General features: G+C 38.0%; 2 protein-coding genes across 2 annotated transcripts; one reads left to right on the top strand and one right to left on the bottom strand.

Moving 5' to 3' along the window:
• The first annotated feature begins 4,386 nt into the window (after nucleotides 1-4,386).
• LOC133738635 (uncharacterized) lies at nucleotides 4,387-6,774 on the top strand. The gene is made up of 4 exons (XM_062166209.1): nucleotides 4,387-4,543; nucleotides 5,061-5,191; nucleotides 5,438-5,484; nucleotides 6,142-6,774. The coding sequence occupies exons 2-4, from the start codon at nucleotides 5,099-5,101 to the stop codon at nucleotides 6,608-6,610; spliced, it is 609 nt and encodes a 202-aa protein (XP_062022193.1). The 5' UTR covers nucleotides 4,387-4,543; nucleotides 5,061-5,098; the 3' UTR covers nucleotides 6,611-6,774.
• Nucleotides 6,775-7,915: 1,141 nt separating this feature from the next.
• On the bottom strand, nucleotides 7,916-10,578 carry LOC133738618 (glutamyl-tRNA reductase 2, chloroplastic-like). Its single transcript, XM_062166192.1, has 3 exons — nucleotides 10,176-10,578; nucleotides 9,467-9,708; nucleotides 7,916-9,341 (listed from the first exon to the last, which is right to left on the bottom strand). Exons 1-3 carry the CDS (start codon nucleotides 10,411-10,413, stop codon nucleotides 8,214-8,216), a joined length of 1,608 nt encoding a protein of 535 aa, XP_062022176.1. The 5' UTR covers nucleotides 10,414-10,578; the 3' UTR covers nucleotides 7,916-8,213.
• Nucleotides 10,579-21,691: the final 11,113 nt, after the last annotated feature.

Below are 21,691 nucleotides of genomic sequence, written 5' to 3'. Positions count from 1 at the left end.
GTTAGAGCACAATCCTTTCATCACCTTGAAATCAACACAATTTTTGTTAATAATTTTGAACATATCATCAAGAGTACTCACGGTGAATTTTTCTGCAATTTGACTATGTTATGTGATATGTCTGTGAGCGTTAGTTTTATCTATGATATATTTGAGGCTTGTGACATATTTCATAATTTTTAACAAAAATAGGTTTTCATTATTTATTCTAGTTAATAGGTTTCTTATTTTGAGATGAACCTAATTAATAGGTTGGACTTGCTATAGTCATTAGAAACATTTTGCAAAATTCAAGATTCAGAGTGCAAGTGAAAGAGTTTGGCCATTTTATCACAGTACAGTAGATGCTCCAAAACCTTGGCTAATCTCAGTAAGAGTAAAGGTATCTTAAGGCTTTAGGTCGTTGCGTCTCATCCCGGCTGCGCTTGATACGAAGAAAATCTTTGGTATGCAAGTAGAGGTCTTTATGGTGATTTCGGCTCTCTCACTTGAATCACAACTGAATGTATTTGCCACTTTCACTGATCTTACAAGTACACAGTTAACTGATTTTATGACCAGGTATATGCTAACTTCATGTTGGTTTATATTACAAATTAACAAATTTCATATTAACAAATTTCATATGTTGTTTGTAGAACTTTTGGGGACGGCGCTTGCAATTTTGTTTACAATCGCAGGTATGGACTCGCATACGTGTTACCGTTTCTTTGATCCTGATAAATGTAAAACGATGATCGGAGGGCCGATATGCCAATTCTCCAAGAAGTTTGCGGTATGATTTTTATTCTATTTAATAGGTTTTTATTATTATTTTGAGATGAACCTAGTTAATAGGTTTGGGTGTATTTTAAACAAATATTATGGATGAGTTTAATATCATATGTGATTAGGAAATTGGGTGTATAATAAAATTTCCCTTATTTATAACTGAAATCATCTCATAAAAGTGAGAATTTCTCAACACATTAAACAAAATTCTGTTAAAGCACAATCCTTTCATCACCTTCAAATCAACACAATTTTTGTTAATAATTTTGAACATATCATCAAGCGTACTCACGGTGGATTTTTCTGCATAATTTTTGAACATATCAACAATACAATTTTTGTCCATAATTTTTGTGTAATCCCCAATCACAATGGCATAACAATAGGGAAGCTTTTAGAAAATTGTTTGGTGCAGTGGAAGCTGGACAAGGTTTGTCTGTGTCTCAAAATAATACTAGTGCAAATAAGGTGGCAATAGATTATTTGAACAGAAAAATAGCATGATGGAAACGCCCTTCATGTTTGGTGGCTAGTTCAAGCATGTGAGGTGTTTTGCTCACATCATGAACATTATAGTTGTCACACCCCGAATTTTAAATAAATAAAAATTCGAAATCTGAAACGTGATAACTCAACAAATCACCCAAATGCTTATTGATGATGTAAAAATCTTATTGATGACTTGGTCATTGAACAATTTTAGTCACACGATCAGCAAATGTGACAAATTAATTTGTGCCAGTGTGTCAAAAAATTGTTGCTTAAAAACAACTATGTTTCTTGACACAACTATGTTACACTCCGCCCAAGATACTCTTCACACAAACCAATCAACAAGTACATGATATATTGCATTCCAGAAAAGAGTAAATGCACAAAATAATAATCCGAATAAATCACAATTCATACGCATATCACAATGTCACGCCATCAACATATATATTTCACGTAAGTATATATATACGTGGTCCTCCACTCAGAAATGCCACTAATACCAACTATAGTTCACAATCGCAAAATTCGAGAAACTCATTTTTATAATTAAAATCTCATTTTACATACCTGTGAACCGTAGTCCTATGAACCGTAGTCGATCAAGTTCATATCATTTAAAACAAATATTCATTTCTGAAAACAATTTCACAATTTATCAATTAATTTCGAATAATAAATAACTTTGTTCGTAAATGCACCACGTGAGATTTACTCACCTCAAAATCCCGCTGCGTCTTCTCTTATAGCCGAGATAAAGTATCGAATACGCTCCGTCAATCACCTAAGTAAAATACGTCTCAACTTAGTACACGAATCAAAAGGCGATTAAAGTTCGAACCCCCGACTAAAACCCTGAAGTAATGCCAATCGAGGCGAAACTTCATCCGAGACCACCCAAGGTCTCCGGAATATTTCTACGATCAATTTTAAAGCTACAAGTTTATCGAACGGCCGAATCCTCACAGATCGAAAACCGATCGAATCGAAAACGCTAAAACCCTAACATAATCATACAATCTCTAAAAAATAAGTATTATATATTGAAATGCTGATATCAACGAGTAGATCAAAAGCAGGAACATAAACTGCCCCTGAGGTGGCCGGAAGCCGTCGCAAAGCGCCGCCGCCGCCGTTAACATCCGAATTGGGAAGCAGGACCTATGCTAAACTCTTCCTCTCAACATGCCCAACAACTTTCACAACTAGCACAAGGTCTAAATCAAAGTGGATAAGCCAGAAATTACCTCAACAACCACTGAGATCGAAAATTTTCCAGTTTTCCGAGCTGCTTCAGTTCGTGCTTCACACATTGATTCAGTTAAAGCCGCTTGGTGAGCATGCTTAGCGTTTTCAAGGGATTCCAAAACTAGCAGTGGCTCGAGCTATGGTGGCCGAAGGAGGAAGAAACCAGCATTGACCTAAACTAAGTTTAGAATCGGGTTCTCCTTGCAGCACCGTGTAGTGGCTGAGATAGGTTGCAAAGCCACCACAGACAGGTGCAGGAGGAAGAGGCGAAGCTAAAGCAATTGGTGGCACGTCCAAAGGTGGCTGGACGGCGAAGTTATGGCCGGACGAAAAATGGAGGCGATTTCCGGTCGGGAGAGAGAGAGAGAGAGAGCGTGTCAGGTTTCCAAAAAAGGAAACCTAGGGTTTTTTTGGCAATTTTCTGAAATTTTTGTCTTTATACAAAAATGGAAACTTTTTCCGAATGTCATAACTTCTTCATACGAACCCCGATTTTCGCGTTCTGCATATCCACGAACTCGTATTGACACGCTATACAACTTTTGTGAAGGACGTTTTCACAAAATCATAACGTACAAAAATTCAACCCTTGAATCGAAGCATTTTGAGTGAATAATTGTTCGAAATAATAACTATTTCTCGATTAACCATAAGAACAAGGCATCGAACCCATAATTTGTACTAACCGGGACATTTATTAATTTCAAGAAACATATGAGAAATTAATACGAAAATCCAAGTCATTAAATTTCCCTCATCTAAACCAAAAAAGATTTCAATTTGGCCATTGTTAGGATTGAATTGAGAAGTCGGTTTGCTAGCTCGATGCTTAGCTTTACTGGATACTGTGGAGTGGCACTCTCTCTGCTTTTACTTTCCACCTCTTGTATATCTAGTTTCTCTTCATTATATAAGAGATTTCTTTTTCTGTTGTTGGCTTTTGGTCTTGAGCCAATTACTAAACACTCCATCAAGATCCACGAATTATGCCAATCAGAAAAAGCTTATACAAATCTATTTAGGGTTTAGGTCAAATCTATAATGTTTATACTCTTATCATGTGAGGTCAGATTTATTATCATAGTTTTATTGGTATTACTCTAACCTTTGCAGGAATTGAAATCCATGATGAGTTCCTTTTATGCAAAGCATACATGGTCTCACCTATATGATCGACACACCATATCCAATATGCATGATGCATGTATTTTGTTACAATTATTGAAGCTTGCAACAATCATGGGGAGATTCTCATCATGGGGAGCATTTAAAATTATGCTATCTAGGACATATGCGCGTTGTACTCTTTTTCTCCTTCGATCAGGGTTATTTTTGTCTCACTGGGTTTTTGTTACCTATCAATGTTTTTGACGAGGCAACATTAAGCGCGTCCAACACCATATCACAAATTAGTGGACATCTAAGGGAGAGTGTTGTAAACATTATAAATATGTGGTTGTCCACGTAAATTCTCATCTTTTATGTCATTTGGATGTAAACCCAACTTCTATATAAATGGGTCTATGAGAATAAATAATACACACTTCTACCTCTTCTTATATTCACTTTCTCTATTCTATCTCTCTCTCTCTTATTTTATAGTTTATAACACAAATCCTGACAAATTTTAAAAATTTTACAAATCTATCAAAAAATCTGTACAAATCAATAAAATTCATAAAACCTTTTGAAATCTATCACTTAATAAAAATCCACCAAAATCCAACTACAATACATTCCCCTCAGTTTTTAGAAGTCTCTATTTTTAGGATCCATATTCATATTTAAATGCTTTTAAAAATTTAACCTTAAGCCTTAATTGACTTAATTAATAGTGATATTTACACGTGTGCCACTGTGCACATTCTAGCTTTTAGATGCTCAAATGGATACTCACAAAATTAAGAATTAAACCAGAAAGTCTGAGTCACCGAAATCGTTACTCACAAACCAAAACCCCCCAATTCGAAACCCTAACCCTCCAATCCAATCGATCCCGGCTCCCGGCTTCAATTCGGCTCCGGCAATAAAGGTACGACTCTGCTTTTATATTATCTCAAGTTACCCTTTGCATTCTCAATCTTTATTTTTAAGTTCCAAGGCCGCGACTTGAGGACTAAGACGGCATTGTTGATGATGAAATTATAATTTTATGTATGCTGAAAACCCTAAAATTATATATATGAAACTAAGAATTATGATGATATGTTGTTGTATGATCCCAAATTGGATTCTTTCTCATATCTGTTTGTTGGCATTAGGGAGTCTCACTGGTTTCTGCATTACCAACACAGCCCCACCCATTTGTGCCGATTGACCCTAAGTATTAACCAAATGAGCTGCTTTGATTTTTAACCCATTTATTTTGACAGTTCAGTATTGTTATTTTAGTTGATTTTTTTAGTTACTCAGTAGAAAATTTGCTAACAGCATAAAAGTAATACCCAGAACTAAACTCAAGGGGTTAAGAATTAAAGCTACTGAGATTTATAACTGTCATACTTTCGATTTTTCACTTTTGTATCTAATGTTGATTTTGCGTGCGACAGGGTGCAGGTTTGGCTTTCCAAGTGATTTCTAATTTCCGATGGCATGCTCTTTACGACGCTTCTCCAGTCATGCTCGTATTTCTCAAACCACTATTACCGCCTTAGGGTCCAAAGAACATCTTCAAAGCAAGGTATTGCCCTCATCTCTTATCTTTTCAAAATTTACTTTTAGAGCAATATATCCTCGACTTGTTCTTTGAAGGTGTACTTACTCCATGTACTACAATGTATTCATCTTTCATACTATTGGGTTGTTAATCTTCTTGGGGCATATGTATTGCATCAGTTAATCATTTTTGGACTTTCTCGAAATTAATGCTTGGTAATTTTTTGTTTTTTTGTTCTTCCTTTAATTCTTTGCTTGACATACATTCCAGGCTATAATACACCCACCTGCCAGAACTGTGGCTCAACAAATATCAGGGTAAGTTCGGAGGTGGAAAATCAACTTTAGTTTGAAAATGCATGTTCCTTTTTTCCCCCCTTCAGTTTTGTTTCGTTTTACTTATTCCTGTTGTGGTGCGGTACTGTGGCTGGTGTTGAATTTGAATTTACTTTTGGTTCTTTGGGTATTCTGTAAAGTTTTGCGTTACAGAGTCTTGTGCACCAGAATTTCTGCAGAATAATTAATTTGATACGTAGAAGTGCTTATACTTGAGCCACATACAGTTGGGAGATAGGTAATAAATGTGAGTATGTAGGTAATTTTTCATTTCGTGACAGAGTTATATATGTTTTTGCTAGATATTTAATGGATGTAAGTATATAGGTAAAGTTTTATGTTGTAACAGTCATATATGATCTTGGGAGATGATAGGTAATGAATGTGAGTATATAGGTAAAGTTTTGTTTGGTAACAGGCTTATATATGTTTTTGTAAGATAGGTAATGAATTTGAGTATACACATACAGTCAGAATACTTGAGCCACTGTTATTATGTTTTGATACGGGTACGGCACTACTTGACTTTCAGAAAATGTAATTACTATCTTGTAGCTCAGCTAGGTAGAATCTTTGTTGTACAAAACTGCAATGCCTTTAGTTTTCCAGTATGTCCTTAGCCACAAAAGTTCCCTACAGGTCCGTATCCAGATCCGCCACATTCAATCACTCTCGCACCCTCTGCACAGCCACTGCAGCAAGCGAGACACGGACCAAGAATCTTGAGCGCATTGCTGATGAGCTCTTGGACCTCTCAAAGATTGAGAGGCATGATTACTCCATCCTCTTCAGGCTCAAAATGGGCCTCAACAGGTATGGCCCCGCAATCTCAGGGATGAGTCCTGCATCTTCTGAATCTGGGCCTGCTTCCACAGACTCTAAGGTGGCGGAGAAAGTCTCATTTGATATAAAGCTTGAGAAGTTTGACGCGGCGGCAAAGATCAAGATCATAAAGGAGGTTAGGACTTTCACTGATTTGGGACTAAAGGACGCTAAAGAGTTGGTGGAAAAGGCTCCTGTTGTGCTGAAGAAGGGTGTGACCAAAGAGGAGGCAGGGCCTATTGTTGACAAGCTTAAGGAGTTAGGTGCTACTGTGGTATTGGAATGAAATCACAATTGTCTTTCGTTTTATTCTTTTTGTCCTTTTGATTCATGTAGAATAGTTATCGATGAGTCTAATGATAAATGGAGAAATTTTTTAGTTGGTTCAGTTAGGACTCCTTTTGTTTTCATGTTAATTGGAAATTGGCTTTGAATGAATTATACAGTGCATGCCTAACGTTTCAGACATTAGGATTGTTCCTAAATGTTTCCTTCACATAATTGTATGTTTTTTTTTTGGGTCCATTTCCATGGGATTCACCCTTGTTCTTACTGTATACTTTTACACAACCACTAGGAAAAGATTCGCAGTTGTTAGGACTTGGTCGAGTCAAGTACTACATTGCTGTAGATTTTTTGTTTTTTTGGGGGCCGAAAAAGGCCTGAAAAAAATAAAATAAAAAATAAGCTTAGCCAGGTAATCCTAGATTTTCTGGGTCGTGAGACGCTGATATTGTTTTGGGCAGCATGTAGTCAAGAGTGAGTACCAGCAGTCATGCTCTGTGCTGCACTTGGCCAAAGCATCCACTGTCATGTTACACTTTCGGTATATGTGTTCGTGAGTAATTTCCTCAAAAGTTTCCACAGACCTTAAGCGGTAAGCAATAACACGGAACCAAGGGGATGGAGGTCACCATTATTACCTCGCACCAAGTTAACTAAGATGGCAGAATCAGACTCCACCATAAGTTAAAATAAGACCATTTTATAGAACCCATGCTTAAGCATCTGAAATGCCACCAACGCACAGATCAGTTGGAAACCCATAATCCAATCCCAACAATGGTTTTTAATCACACCTCCAGCACAGGAAGATTCAATTTAAATGTTTTGATGGGTTTTTTTTTTTGCCAAGGAAGATTACAAGGATAATCTTACTAGTAGCACCACATCATAAACCACCTTTATATTTGAATTCGTTCTGGTGTTTAACAAAGCAAATAAAAAAGTTCTACTCTCAAGTAGTTTAGAACCACCTTATCTCGGTAACATGAATACTTGTTGTCTAAAACTGTAAAATAAGATGATTAGAAAAATAACCAACCAAACACCACAACACGACTGGGTTTTGCACTGCTTTCTCTTTTTCAAATTCTAATCTATTCTGAGACCCAAGGAGACAAAAAAATGTTTTTGATTCGATTCGAGTAAGAAGAACTTGGAAGCTCAAAGAGAAACAAAGGAGGGGAAATCAAATGAGAAATTTGGGAGGTCTCAATAGGATCTCTCAAACAATGCAATGTTTTTTCTTCCTGGTTTGCAATTCCACATTCAGATTCCATCAATTTCACAGTAAAAAGAAAATAAAATATGCAAGTAAAGTAACCAGTTACACTCATCTTGAATTAAATGTTAAGTACAAGAATGAACTGCAGAACTAATCTCTGTTATATGTAAATATTAAGCATCAAGATATACCTAAAAATTTTGGCTTGTTGCCTTCAGGCAAAATATCTGTTGCTATGTATGAGAGACAGGTTTATTGTCCCACAAAATGTATCAATAAATGAACAGTACAGCCTCAATCTATATACTCGTGTTGATCAGTAGCCGAAGTTCCAATGAACTTGCAACTGGAGAAAGAAAAAAAATGCCAGCTACGAAGACCATTACTTCTGGGATCGTTCCATCTTGGCTCGAATCTTTTCTTCTAATAGAGATATATCTGTCTCGAGATCAAACATTCTGTTTATAGCATTCATATTCTCTAATATCTCACTCAAAGGACGATTCTCACTTCCGTCACACCTGAGGTGTTGCATTGGACCATGAAGGAGTTTGTTCACTATTCCCATGCTAAGGTCGTAAATTGCTTTTTGTTGCTTTTTTGAAATGTCATCACCCATCTTTGACAAACACTTATCGACCTCGGAAGCCCTAATCCTCTCAGCATAAGCTCTAAACTTCTTGATGGTAGGAACAGTCTCAAGAGAATCCTTCCAAGCTACAAATTTATTTAACTCCTCAATGATAATTGTCTGAGCTTCCATAGCCTTTCGGAGCCTATCTTCCTTGTTGGCCGCCACAACCTCTTTGAGGTCATCCACATTGTATACACATGCAGTTGCAAGATCTGAGACACATGGTGCTATGTTCCTAGGGACAGAGATATCAACAAAAAGCCGTTTTCCAAGTTCTGGACTCACAGAAGGAAGCATCTGAACATGTTCTTTCAAGAATAGTGGGGTTTCTGATGCAGTGCTAGTGAAGATGATATCAGCTTCACCAGCACTTGCTTGCATATCTGAAAGGGGTTTGTAGATTATTTCAACATCCTTGAACTCTTCACGTATGGCGGCAACTCTCTCTTCACTCCTATTAACAACTACCATTTCTCTACACCCTTTTGCAACCAAGTGTTTAATCACAAGTTTTCCCATCTTACCTGCACCAATCACCAAAACTCTAGCCGTAGCATAGGAAGGTTCAGGAAGCTTCATTAGGGCTAGCTCCACAGCAGCTGAACTGACAGAAACTGACCCCGAGGCAATGTTGGTCTCTGTCCTAACCCGTTTGCCAACAGTGATTGCATGTTTGAACAGCCCACTGATTTTCCTATCAAAACCAGGAACTCCCTGTCCAACTTTCACGACATGTTTAACCTGAGCTAGGATTTGGCCTTCCCCGAGGACAAGAGAATCAAGCCCAGCAGCTACTTCAAATAGATGCTGAGTGGCATCCTTGTTGAACAGCAAAAATCGGTGCTTAGAAATCTCGGATACAGGAACACCACTTAACTGCAAAAATAGAAAAAATTGAAACATTAGTTATCCATTACAAATGATTTTGTTCCAGCTAAGAAATCACTCAATTAGGTGCGAAAAGCAGATGCTGAATGTAGAATCAATGAGAGAGTAAATACCTTTGACATCCATTCAGTCACTTCTTTAACTCCACGGTTTTGGGAAAGAGCAACAACATATATTTCGATACGGTTGCAAGTACTAAGAACAGCAGCTTCTTCTATATGGTTCAAAGCACAGAGCTCTCCAATGGCTTGAGACCACTGCGCTTCAGGAATGGCAAGTTTCTCACGTATTTCAACTGGAGCTGTGTGAACATTTAGTCCTATTACCACAATGCTGCTCTTTTCCTTAGTGTATCCTAAAACAAATTAAAAGATTGTTAAGAAAATGAGGCCCCTAAATTAATTCGTGAACATTCTACATTCTATTCAAACTATAAAAAAAAAAAAAAAAAAAAAAACTAGTGGCAATTATATGTCATCAAGTCTTTGTAGTAAACCTAATCCTTGATTTTCAGAAGTTAAAGAGCATAACCGACTTAAATCGAACAATCTCACCCCCAAATAATAGATGGAAAAAATAGACGATTTTCGGATACAGATGACAGAATGACTAATCAAGAGTTCCAGAGGTACAATACAAAGAATTCCTCAATTACAGCTCATCACCAATTTCGAAACTAAATTTTTTTTTTTTTTTTTTCTGTGGCTAAAGAAATTAAAGTGATGTACTAAATCAATGCAGCTTTTATGAATATGAACAGCGAAATGAGAAAACTAATCACAGATTCAAAGGCATCAAGTGTGTTAATGGGAGAGGACTCACTGTCAGCTGAGGAGGTCTTGAGCAGCTGGAGAGCCGATGAAGATCTGGAGCCGAGGGTGACGGCCTGAGCCGAATTCTGGGAAGCAGCGATTTCACACCTAGGGGCTCTGATTCGAGAAGGCCTGGTAGATGGGATTCGGATTTGGAAATGCGGAGACGACTTGTTGGTGCGGTGGTCGGCGTTGTTCGGCCACGGAAGACGGGCGTGGCTTACGAAGCCACTCGCAGCCGCCGCCATCAGAAACCCTAGGGTTGAACTTGAAAGAAAGATTGGGGATTTGGTTTGAAAAAACGAAAGGAAAACGGGAATTGGAATTGGTGGTGTTATAAATGGATCATGATATAAATGGAAGGAAGGGAAAGGGAGAGAAAATGTGGAATGAGTTTGTTTGTGTTTTTCAAAGGGGGGTTTGGAATTTGGTGCCAAAATATTAAAAGGTCAAATGGAATATACACGTTTTCATAGTGGGGGTGGGGGATTTTGGTTACCAAAAAAAAAAAGAGTTTTTTTTTTTTTTTTCAAAGTGTGAAAATTAAAATATAGTAAAAACACGTTGTGACTTGTGACGGCCACGTGAAACTCTGACCGGACCATACCCGCCCTAATCTGTTGACCACCGCCCAGCCGCCTTAGCACGAATTACCACAACAAGTCAACAAGGTTTCTATTTTACCCTCCCTTCACCCAACTCAAAAGTTGAGGCCTTTATACCATTTACCATTACTCAAAAGTTGTGGCTCATTTTATTCATAATAAACTTTGGAAGAAAGAGGAACTTCTTACTCTCTTTTTTTCTTGAAGATATCGTGCAAAAAATTCTCTTCATTCCTATTCTAGTAAATGATTGGTTATATTCTCTCTTCCAAAATCACTATACGGATTATCCTAAGAATGCCTTTTCTTTTCTATTTTATCAAATCTTACTTTTATCTTGGTCTATCTGGCACTCCAAAAATAAGTTGGTCCTCCAGGAACTTGTTCCTACCCCTACTCAAACCATTTTTGGATCTGCTTTGCTAGGGACAAGTTTTTGTCAAGCCAACCCTACTCATACTACTCATATAGTTTCCAAATCTTTTCATATTAAATGGAAGGGAGAGGATCATCTCCTAATCTTCTATTTTGCCTAACCTACCTAAGCTTTGAAGAAGATTAAGACACGTGGCGGTATCGAATCCAATGGCCTACAACTAACTCATGCTTTGTTTTTTCCTTTCACTGCCCATCTTTCTTTTGTATCTCTCTCCTTTGTAGTGATCACTCTCTGATTCCTCTATATTGAAAACTATCAGTGATTGACCCAGAAAAAGCAAAATCCAAAATGCATATCCCAAAATTCGAGGGATGAACCAATGAAGAACAAGCCCAGATAAAGATGATATAATCAAGTAAAATTAATCAAACAAATGAAGGAGCTCAAATCTTGAACTGGAAATCGCCCAAAACCAATAGAAGAAGCAGCGCCGATGGATAGATGATCATGTATCAGCGTGAGCCATGGAGACTCTGATACCATGCTATCAAACCCAGAAGAAACACAATTCACTCAGCACCCTTAACAATACTCTTCAGTTGGCTTCGATGGGTTTGATGGGAGCTTTTGATTTTCTGAAATTTTCATAGAGTTTTAGGGAAGAAGAAATGGTGATTATGTTCATTTTGAGATTCTATTTTGATGTTGTGGTAATTGATTTCATTGATATGGTATGTAATACTCAGATTCATACATAGACCCAGGTCCTCTACGTACTTAAGAAGAGCGCACAGGGGCGGTGATAGAAGTATGAGATTTTGGGTCTGGTTAATTAGGATAGAAAGAACAGAAAGAAAGAGAGAGAGAATGGAAGTGAGAAGATGAAGTACAGAAGAAACAAGGTTGGGAAAAGACAAAATAAGTTAAAAATAAGAGAGAAAAATCATGTGAGTTTGTTGTAGACCATTGGATCTCATAAAAGCCATGTGTCATCACCTCCTTCAAAGTTTAGGTAGCTTAGGTAGATTGTTGGGTTAGGAGAGGATCCGGATCCTAAATGGAAACCCGATGATGACAATGTTGTGAAACTTAACTTTAATGACTCTGTTAGGCAAAATACTAAGGCATCTACAAGCTTTGTTATTAGAAACTTTGAATGTAATCCTCTAATTGTTGCATCCAAAATAATTGGTTCTGCTCATGTTTTGGTTGCTGAGGCTACTGCTTTAAGACATAGTCTTCAAACATCTGCCTTTTATGGTCACTCAAGAATATGGGTTGAAGGAAACTCTAAAGTGCTTATATATAGATTGTATCTCCAAGAGACTAACTTTGTTGCAAATAAGCGAGCAAATCTTGGACATGACAGTGGAGAGGTTTCAGTTTGATTTAATTGCCTTCCCCTCTTTGTGTCCTCAACATTTCAGTTGGATCAAATGATAAGGGGCCGTGTTCGTGGTTTTGCTTTGTAAGTTTTCTTTTATCTAAAAAATAAAAAATAAAAACTGATATGTCGAAATAGAAAATTCTAAAGTTCGACAAAGAATCAAATCAACTATGGCAACCCTATAAGTTTGCAACCATAACCTTGATTGCAGTCTTCTTCTTACTTTTAACCCGCTTCACCAAATGATCAAGAAGAGCTTCCTTTTTCTTTTTCTTCTCCTTAGATGCCTTAGGAAATATCACCTCAAAATTTTAGTTTGGCTTTACTTCTTTATAGTCTACCACCATTTCTTTTACATTTGACTTGAGAAATTTTGAGCATACTATTTAAAGGTTGTTGCTATAGAGTTTTAAGATCCATAGACAACACCTAAGATGTTAGGCTGGTAGGTGAGAGATAACATTGAGGTTTATGGGAAGTAAATTTATGCTCTCGTGTTAGGTTGTGAAGTAATTCGCTCCACGTGACGATGCAAGTGTGGCGGGCACATGAAACTATTTATATTGATTAATGGAAAAAATTCAGTTTACTCCCCTGAACTTTAGGGCTAAAATCAGTCTTGTCCTTAAACTTTTTTTTTAATCCGTCTGGTCCTTATACTCTCAAAGAACATCACCCGAGTACTAATTTTGAATGTGCCTTCACGATAGCCATTGGAGCCACAAGGGGGCCCACATTTGAAGGCTATTCTGACATTTTTGACGAAATGTCTAAAATACCCTCTATTACTTTTTTTTCCCCATTATAGTTTGATTACATAATCCGTAATCGAACTCGAGCTCTAAACACTCACTCACTCACTCTCTTTCGCTCTCTCGCTTGCACCATCTTCAACCTGTGGAAACCCAGATTAAACAAATCAAGCTATTTCTGGGTCAGAAGATTAACGCGAAGGTACACAACATGGCTGGGGCAGATGAATGGATACCCGATTGGAGAATGGAGGCGAAGATCTCCCGAATTACGGTGAGTTAGAGTTTTGAATTTAAGATTGTTACAAATGATTACGGTGGTTTACTGTTTAGGGTTTGCTTTGGTGTTGTTGATTATTGATTTGGGGATTTGTTTGTTTCTGGTTATCCGATTTAGGGCATTCAATTCCAAAAAAATTGGGTCTTTGGTTACTGGGTCTAGAAATTTAGGGTTTGGAATGTTCGTATTTAGGGGTTTTTAGTTTACTTTATTGTTTTGACAGATTAGGGTTTGGAACCTTCTGATTTGGGGGTTGCGAGAATTAGGGTTTCCAAATTTTACTTTTTTCTATTTCTCTCTCATATAACTCTGAAATTGAATAATAGAAATGCATCCTTGATTAATTGCAAAACTTTTGATTTTAATCGAATCAAGATCTAGTGACCATGGTTTCACACCATACATGTTTGCATGATACCTGAACCTATAATGAGATACTTGAGTCAAGGTTATCAATATTTCAAGTTTCTCTTATGGGATCAAAATCTTGTTCTTGAATGTTGAATTGACTCTTCATCGATGAGGCTCCCAACTATTAAATATATCTACTAGTATCCATATGAAACAATTCTCTGGTTGGTGAAGAGGATGAAGCGTTGATCTCTACTAGAGAACTCTCATTTTTCCTTACAATGATTTCGGCATATAGGGTAGAGAAGAGCACAATTTTTTTTCATTCCCCCGATTTTGACTGTACCAATCTGACTTAATTTGTCTAGTAGATCTCTTGTAGGTGGTCCAGTTGCAAGATGTTGAGTTCAACTTTGATGTGTCTTCAAACATCTTAAAGTTCATCTTCTAACAAGTAAAGAGAAAGCTTATTTTAAAATGAGAATTATAGGCAATCGCTACGCAACCAACAATCCTAAAATTGGTGTCAGTGTCAGCAGAGATATCTAGCGATGCAGCCACTTTGGCTCACATCTCTTCAACCATTTTCGTCGGTGAAAAGCAACAACCTCTAGGGTTCTTCGCCTCATAGTCTTGACTTATCTTACAATCTTAAACTTGTGACATAAATCTTCACTTAATTCCTTATTTCTTTCTAATTATTGATTATTTTTGTTTTGGAAGAAAAGTCAATTTTTTCTTGTCCATGAATGTGATTAGCTTACAAGAATTCTTGTCCTAATAAAGCCAACAATCTATTCTTTTTTACAGATAAAAGAGCTAATTGTATTAAATGATTCCCATTTTGAGTAGGAAAGCAGCGCGTTAGGGTTTTGAGCGAAGAACGGCGACTAAAAATCTTTTGTTTGCCGTCTGATGTCTGGCACCGACGAGGCTTCATCAGGGGTCGTGCAACGCTGAGAGCCAAGGCTTAGTGCGGTGTAGAGGAGAAGAAGATCGGAACAAGGCATTCTTGGCCTGGTTTTGATTTTTGACTCACGGATGGAGTTCGAAGCACGGGTGATCGACATCGATTGCAGATCAATAGCGGTGTGCTTCGATAGGGTTCTTGCCGGTAATGTGTGAGAAGTCGAGGGCAGATCGTGTAGGTCGTGGAATCGTCAGTTTTTCTGCCGGATTCGATTTGGCTTGATCATTGCTAGACTTCCGATGGAGGGGTGGAACGGCCAGCCGGCGGTAGAGGCGGCCAGACATTTTGATTGGGTTTGGGCTTGGGTCATTGGGCTTGGGCTCAAACTTGGACTTAGAGGTGCTTGGGCTTTGGGGCCTAGGTTTGAGTTCAAGCTTGGGTTGTGGGAGCCTGCTGCAATGGCATTGGAAAAGAAGAGCAAGACCAACTTGATGCCGAGGTTGTTGGCTCCTGAAGAGGCTGAGGATGGTGCTGGCTCCAACCGTAAGGGGATGGAGCTGCATTTTCTTAAGTCTCTTTGCTATTAGACATCTGGTTACAAGCCTTCTAAAGTTGGAGTAATCTTTATGAGTTTTTCTAAGAATGTTTCTAGTTGTTATTTGTACCACAATTGCGTGCCGGTATATTATATTAGATGAATGATTTTTCCTTAGAATAGCGAGGTTGTTCTTGCTTGTTTTAGGCTTGCTTTCCAGCGAGCGTCCCTTTAGACTTTAATGATATTAGTTTTGGCTTAGATAGGTTATCTTGTTTTTCCGGATTTTCTTATGTAAGTTTTGTGAGACTCTGGCCTGTTTTCATGGGTTAATTACTAATGAAATCAATTCCTATTTAAAATTGTATTAAATGATTCCCACATAAGTCAGAATAGTACAACCATAAAATATGTGGTAATGTAGGCTAAGATAAACGGTGACAAGTCTATAATAAAACAAAAATGTCTTGTCTTCAAAGGAAATCTTGAATATTAACTATCATCCTCCTTCCCCAGAGGGTTAGAGTTACTTAGCTTCTTGGCTTCATCTTTAGGCTTTTCAGTCCTCTTTTGAGTCTTTTCTTAAGGGAAGGGTTAGATTTCACTTGTTGCTTCTTGACACTAGAAGTTTTGTCTTGGACATCCTCTTTTTTTTTTTTTTTAGAGCTTGTTCAACATGTTACAAGCTCTAACCCAATATTCTCAACATTCACGTTGGATTGACCCACCACCAAAATCAACCTCGGCTTCTTGGGTTAAGGACCAGCGTCAGCGTGAAGACCGTTCTCCACTCAAAACGACATTTGTTGCCGATGCCGATGCAGGAAACTCCCGAATTATTACTTGTATATGAGATTTTGAAACTGGAAAGGTGAACCCTTCCAATGATGAGGAAGTAAAGGTGTTCGAAATCTAATAGGGAATTTGAGCTTTGAAGACAATCAAAGAACCCTCAGTTGAAACAAAGGCCTACAACGATAGCCTAGCTAGTTCAAGAGATTTCAGCGAGCATAAGGCAACCGAATTATCAAATCTAGCAGTAGGGCAAGGCCAGAGCAAGGCAACCCAACATGGGTGAGGAGGTCATATTCCCTGCATGTAGTAGTACATTAAACACATAACAAAAGAAATATAGACATATAAACTAGTGATACAAGCTTGGAGTAATACTTGGCTCCCTCCCTCCTTGTGCTTGGCAAGAGCATATGCAACAATGTTCCTCAATATTTCCACCAAAAAATTACCTATGATATGATTAATATGTATAAAGTTGAAGTTGCTTATCATATCTTGCCACGTTTGTTATGTTACTCATGAGTAAAGTTTCAAACCTTGAAAAATATAGCACAAATACACTCTTCTGCCAATGCGGTACAAAAATTCATTAAACCATTTCCTAGACTATCCCTTACCATCTTGCTCGCACTAATCATTGGAGCAAAGTTTATAATTCCATTAAATTGAGTTTGAAATACCAATCACTCAATTAGAAATAATGGTGGATGGCTTCCATGTATTGGTAGATCAACTCAGCCTGATTCTAAGCTAGTCTAAGAATGTAGGGAGCTAAAATATACTATTGTGAGGAGTTGGTCTATTATTAATGTACAAATATATAAATGTATTACAGACATTTTCCTCGAATATATTAATGTATTATAGACATTTTCTTCGAATACTAAAAATCTCTATAAATTATGTTTGGGATCTCGGAGGATTAATCCAACTAACTACACTTATGTTTTACATAGGTATTTCGAGCTTGCGTACTATGGGGTTGTTTTCATACCAAGTAAATGGATCTTCTGGAGTATCACAATTGCGTGCATTGACAATGAAGGATTCAAACAATTTTATTTTGTGTGCAACGACTTTACATAGCCATGTAGGCTCTTGAAATAATTAAGCATGAATTTGTAACAGTGAATGGTACCGGGTGCTCTTATGAACCATTTATATGTGCCATTCTAGCATTTCTTTAATGGAATTTCTTTGAACTCAAAAAACCAAAAAGAATAAGCTTTTGTATTTCAAAGATTGATTCGGTGTAACTTTCATCTAGTAATAAAGAATTTATATCCAACATCAAACAGGTTCCAAAAGAAGAAAAAAAAAAAAGAACCATTTGCAACAAGAGGTTAAAAAGATTTGAAAACCCTACGCCGCCAAACCTAGGTTTTCCCGGTACCCATCTCGCTGCTCGTCCGGCGGCTCCCGCCCGTGGCAAGCTTTTGGCCTGTCGCTGTGTGGAGAGTGCGGCCGGACGGGAGAAGTTCTGAGACTATTGTTTTGGCAGATTCTGGAGAAAGTTTGCTGCTCAACGTTTTGGCAGGGAGGAGGCAGCGAAGACCTGGTTTTTGACTCCTTTGTTGCAGGTGGCGGTGCCGTACTGAGGCAGGGCTCTGTCGACGATGGTGCGCAGCGTTGACCAGGCGGGGCCCTGTGGTGCAGGCAATGTAGTCGGGCGACATGGTGCAGGTGCTGTGGTCGGCGGCGTGGTGCAGGGCGATGTGGATCGGGGTAGCCGGCATCGGAGGTGAGGCGGCTGCCTGTGGGTGCTGCTGGTGCACGAAGGAAGAGGCCTGGGCTTGGGCTGCTCCAACTTGCTGAACTTGAGTTTTGGGCTTTCTTTTGGGCTTAATTTTTTCTTTAGTTTAGCTTGTTTACTAAATAATTCCCTTTATTTCTAGGGACTATGCTTGTTAGTTTTCTTACAAGTACTAATGAGTGTAGGTTTACTCGGCCTATTACTATGTCCTAGATTATCGTAGTTAATAGGCTTGCTTTGATAAATGAGCACTGGATGTCTAATGAATGGTCTAGCACTATGTACCATGTACGTGTTACCTCCACAACCTCTTGTCTATCTTTGAATGGTAGCGGAGGGGTATGTAATGGTCATTCTGGCTTGAGCTTTTAGTAATGCAATCATTGATGGACTGATTCAAAAAAAAAAAAAAAAAGTTTTTGTTACAATAATTTTTTTTTCTTTAATGTTGGATAGAAATTCTTATATAACGGAAAGTTTCATGTTTCAATTATCTATTTTATTTTTAAAATTTTTAAAGTTTAATAAACAATAAAAAAAATAAAAATAAAAAAAACAAATAAAAAGGGTGCGAGGTACATCATTTCAGTTGAAGAGGTCTTGTTTATGTAAGCCATTTGTTTATCTTAAAATGGGCCTGCCCATTTTATTTTTAAATTTTTTAAAGTTTAATAAACAATAAAAAATAAATAAAAAACAAATAAAAAGGGTGCGAGGTACATCATTTCAGTTGAAGAGGTCTTGTATATGTAAGCCATTTGTTTATCTTAAAATGGACCTGCCCATTTTATTTTTAAAATTTTTAAAGTTTAATAAACAATAAAAAATAAAAAAAAACAAATAAAAAGGGTGTGAGGTACATCATTTCAGTTGAAGAGGTCTTGTTTATGTAAGCCATTGTCGTGACCACTTACCCGATTTTAGCCTAAAAATTGCCCACTTACTCCACTAAGAGTGTGTTTGGATGAGGGAAAAAATGATGGAATTTAATTGAAAGTGAGGATTTCATAATTCCTACAAGCTAATTCCCTCGTTTGGCATTATCAGATAGGAAATTTTAAATTTCTCTGTGGAAAAAAACGAAGGAATTCATTGTTTAAATTCCCCACTTCGATTTTCACCAAAATAGGTGTCATTTACGAATTCCTTTGCAATATTCAATTTTCATTTCCAAAACAAAGCTTTTTTCTATTTTTTATTTTTATTTTTTTTAAACTTTCTTAATTTATTACACATTTCAAATCCTAAATAGATACAACCAAACAATAGAAATTGCAATTAATGGAATTTTAGATTGATAGAGTTAAAGATTCCATCATTTATAAATTCCTATGGATTTCATAATTTTCTCATCCAAACGCACCGTAAGAGTTTTTTAACCCCATTTACTAGGGCTGGGATCGGTTCTGTTTTTGGACATTTTTATTGGAATCGGAACCGGAACCGACAATATTTTTCCGGTTCGGTGTTGTTACTTTTTTTTGCCGGAACCGACTTGGAACCGGAACCGTTTAGTTCGGTTCGGTTACGGTTTCTGCACACACAGCAAAATAGCAGCAAAGCTGCAAAGCTATCCAGCTTCCCAGCCACATCATGTTCTGCAAATTTCTCAGATTCTCCATCAAAGAACACAACAAATCTAAAAACACCAAGTCTGCAAAGAGTCAAACACCACTTCCTGAGTTGTCCCAGATCTAGGAGGCGGAGAAAACACGACCACCTTCGCGTTGAATCCACCCACTTCCCCACTAACAACCAAAACAAAGTAAATAAAAAGCAAGGAAAAAGATGAAACCAATATAATTTCCAGCATTTAATCTGTAACTGAAGGGAAGGGATGAGAGAAGAGAGATGGATTGATGGTTTCGGTGAGTTCAAAGAGAAGGGAAGAAGATGAGAGACAAAAAGAAGAGAGATGAGAGAAAAAGAAAGTTTCAATATAATTTCCAGCATTTACTCTGTAACTGAAGCCTGAAGGGAAGGGATGAGAGAAGAGAGAGAATAGAGAAGAGATCGGTGAAAAGGGTAGAAAATGAGAGACAAAGAGGAGAGATGAGAGAAAAAGAAACAATGTCAGGCTTTGTTTCCCATCAACTTCAATATAAAATTTTATAAACACCCACTCATCAATAAAAAATGAAAATATATGAATTCATTAAAAACTTGGGCATGTGGTGTACGTGTTTGCAGGAAAGAGAGTATTAACAATTATAAAATATATGAATGTTAAGGAGCTTCTCGGTTCTTCCGGTTCCTGGAAGTTAAGGAAATCAGGAACTGAAACCGAACCGGATTTGCTGCAACGGTTCGGTTCTTGCTAAAATGCAGTATTTTCTTCACAGGAACCGCACCGAACCGCCGGTTTCGGTCCGGTTCAGGCCGGTTCTGCAGGTGTTCGGGTCAAAAAGTCCCAGCCCTACCATTTACCCAATCTAACATCTATTGACATTTTAGCCCTTATTAATTAAATTTAAACTCATCCCTCTCCTCTCAGACTCTCTCTCTCTCTCCCTCCCCCGATCCCCACCTCCAGTTTCTCTCTCTCTCCCTCTCTCCCTCTCCACCTCCGGCCGACTGCATCGCCCCGCCGGTTTCGCCAGACCGCCTTCATCATCCTTCCGCCACCGTCGAGCCATGGATCACCACCCCAGCTCTCTCTCTCTCTCTCTCTCCACCTCCGGCCGACTGCGTTCTCCAGATCGGATCCAAGAAACCAACCCAGATCGGCTTCGTCCAAGCAGAGCCCGACCGTGCCGCCACGACCATGGTACCCCCGAGCCTCCTCTCTCTCTCTCTCCACCTCCGGCCGACTGCGTTCTCCAGATCGGATCCAAGAAACCAACCCAGATCGGCTTCGTCCAAGCAGAGCCCGACCGTGCCGCCACGACCATGGTACCCCCGAGCCTCCTCTGACCGCACAACCCCAGACCCTTGCAGGTGTTGTCGTACTTGGGAGGAATTGTTTCTGATGCAAGAGACCGGCGAAGATGGTGATTGGGTGCCCAGAGCTTTACTGGGTGCCCAAATCAATTTCTAGTGTTTTTTTTTTTTTTGCTACACACAGCATTTTCTGGGTGGTCAAATTATATTTTTTGTGGTAAACTGTGAACTCTGAGAATGGAAGGAAATTTTGCCAGTAGTGATTGCTTTTTTTATTATGATTTGGTTGGCAATAATAAGATTATTGGAAGGCAATAATAAGATTACTGAGGGGCAATAAAATGTTTATTGGGGCAATAATAAGACTATTGAGGGGCAATAATAAGATTATTTATTTGGATAAACCTCCGAAAGCTTTCAAAATTCAAAACATCTTCATTTTTCACTAATTATTGATCCCCAATAAACTTATTATTGGGGAGCAATAATATGTTTATTGGGGGGCAATAATAAGATTATTGGGGGGCAATAATATGATTACTTGGCTATTATTGAGGGATTCCGGTCACCGGTTGCCGGATTCCAGTCACCGGTCGCTGGAGTCAGCAGCCGGCCACTGGTCACCGGAGTCCGACAAGGTCTTCTATCACTTCTCTCTCTAAGTGACAAAGGAGGAGAGGGCAAAATTGTCCCAAAAATAAATAAAAAATAATAAAAAAATACTTAATTGGGTAATAGAGAAATAATCTCTTAGAGTGTTTGGGTAAGTGGGCAATTTTTAAGCTAAAATTGGGTAAATGATAATTTCCCCATCTTATTATTTTCAAAATTTTTAAAGTTTAATAAACAATAAAAAAAAAAAAAACAAATAAAAAGGGTGCGAGGTACATCATTTCAGT

Source organism: Rosa rugosa, chromosome 3 (assembly GCF_958449725.1).
Source record: "Rosa rugosa chromosome 3, drRosRugo1.1, whole genome shotgun sequence".
Lineage (NCBI taxonomy): Eukaryota > Viridiplantae > Streptophyta > Magnoliopsida > Rosales > Rosaceae > Rosa > Rosa rugosa.
The sequence above is the reverse complement of the archived record's forward strand: the minus strand, read 5'-3'. Positions and strand labels throughout refer to the sequence as shown.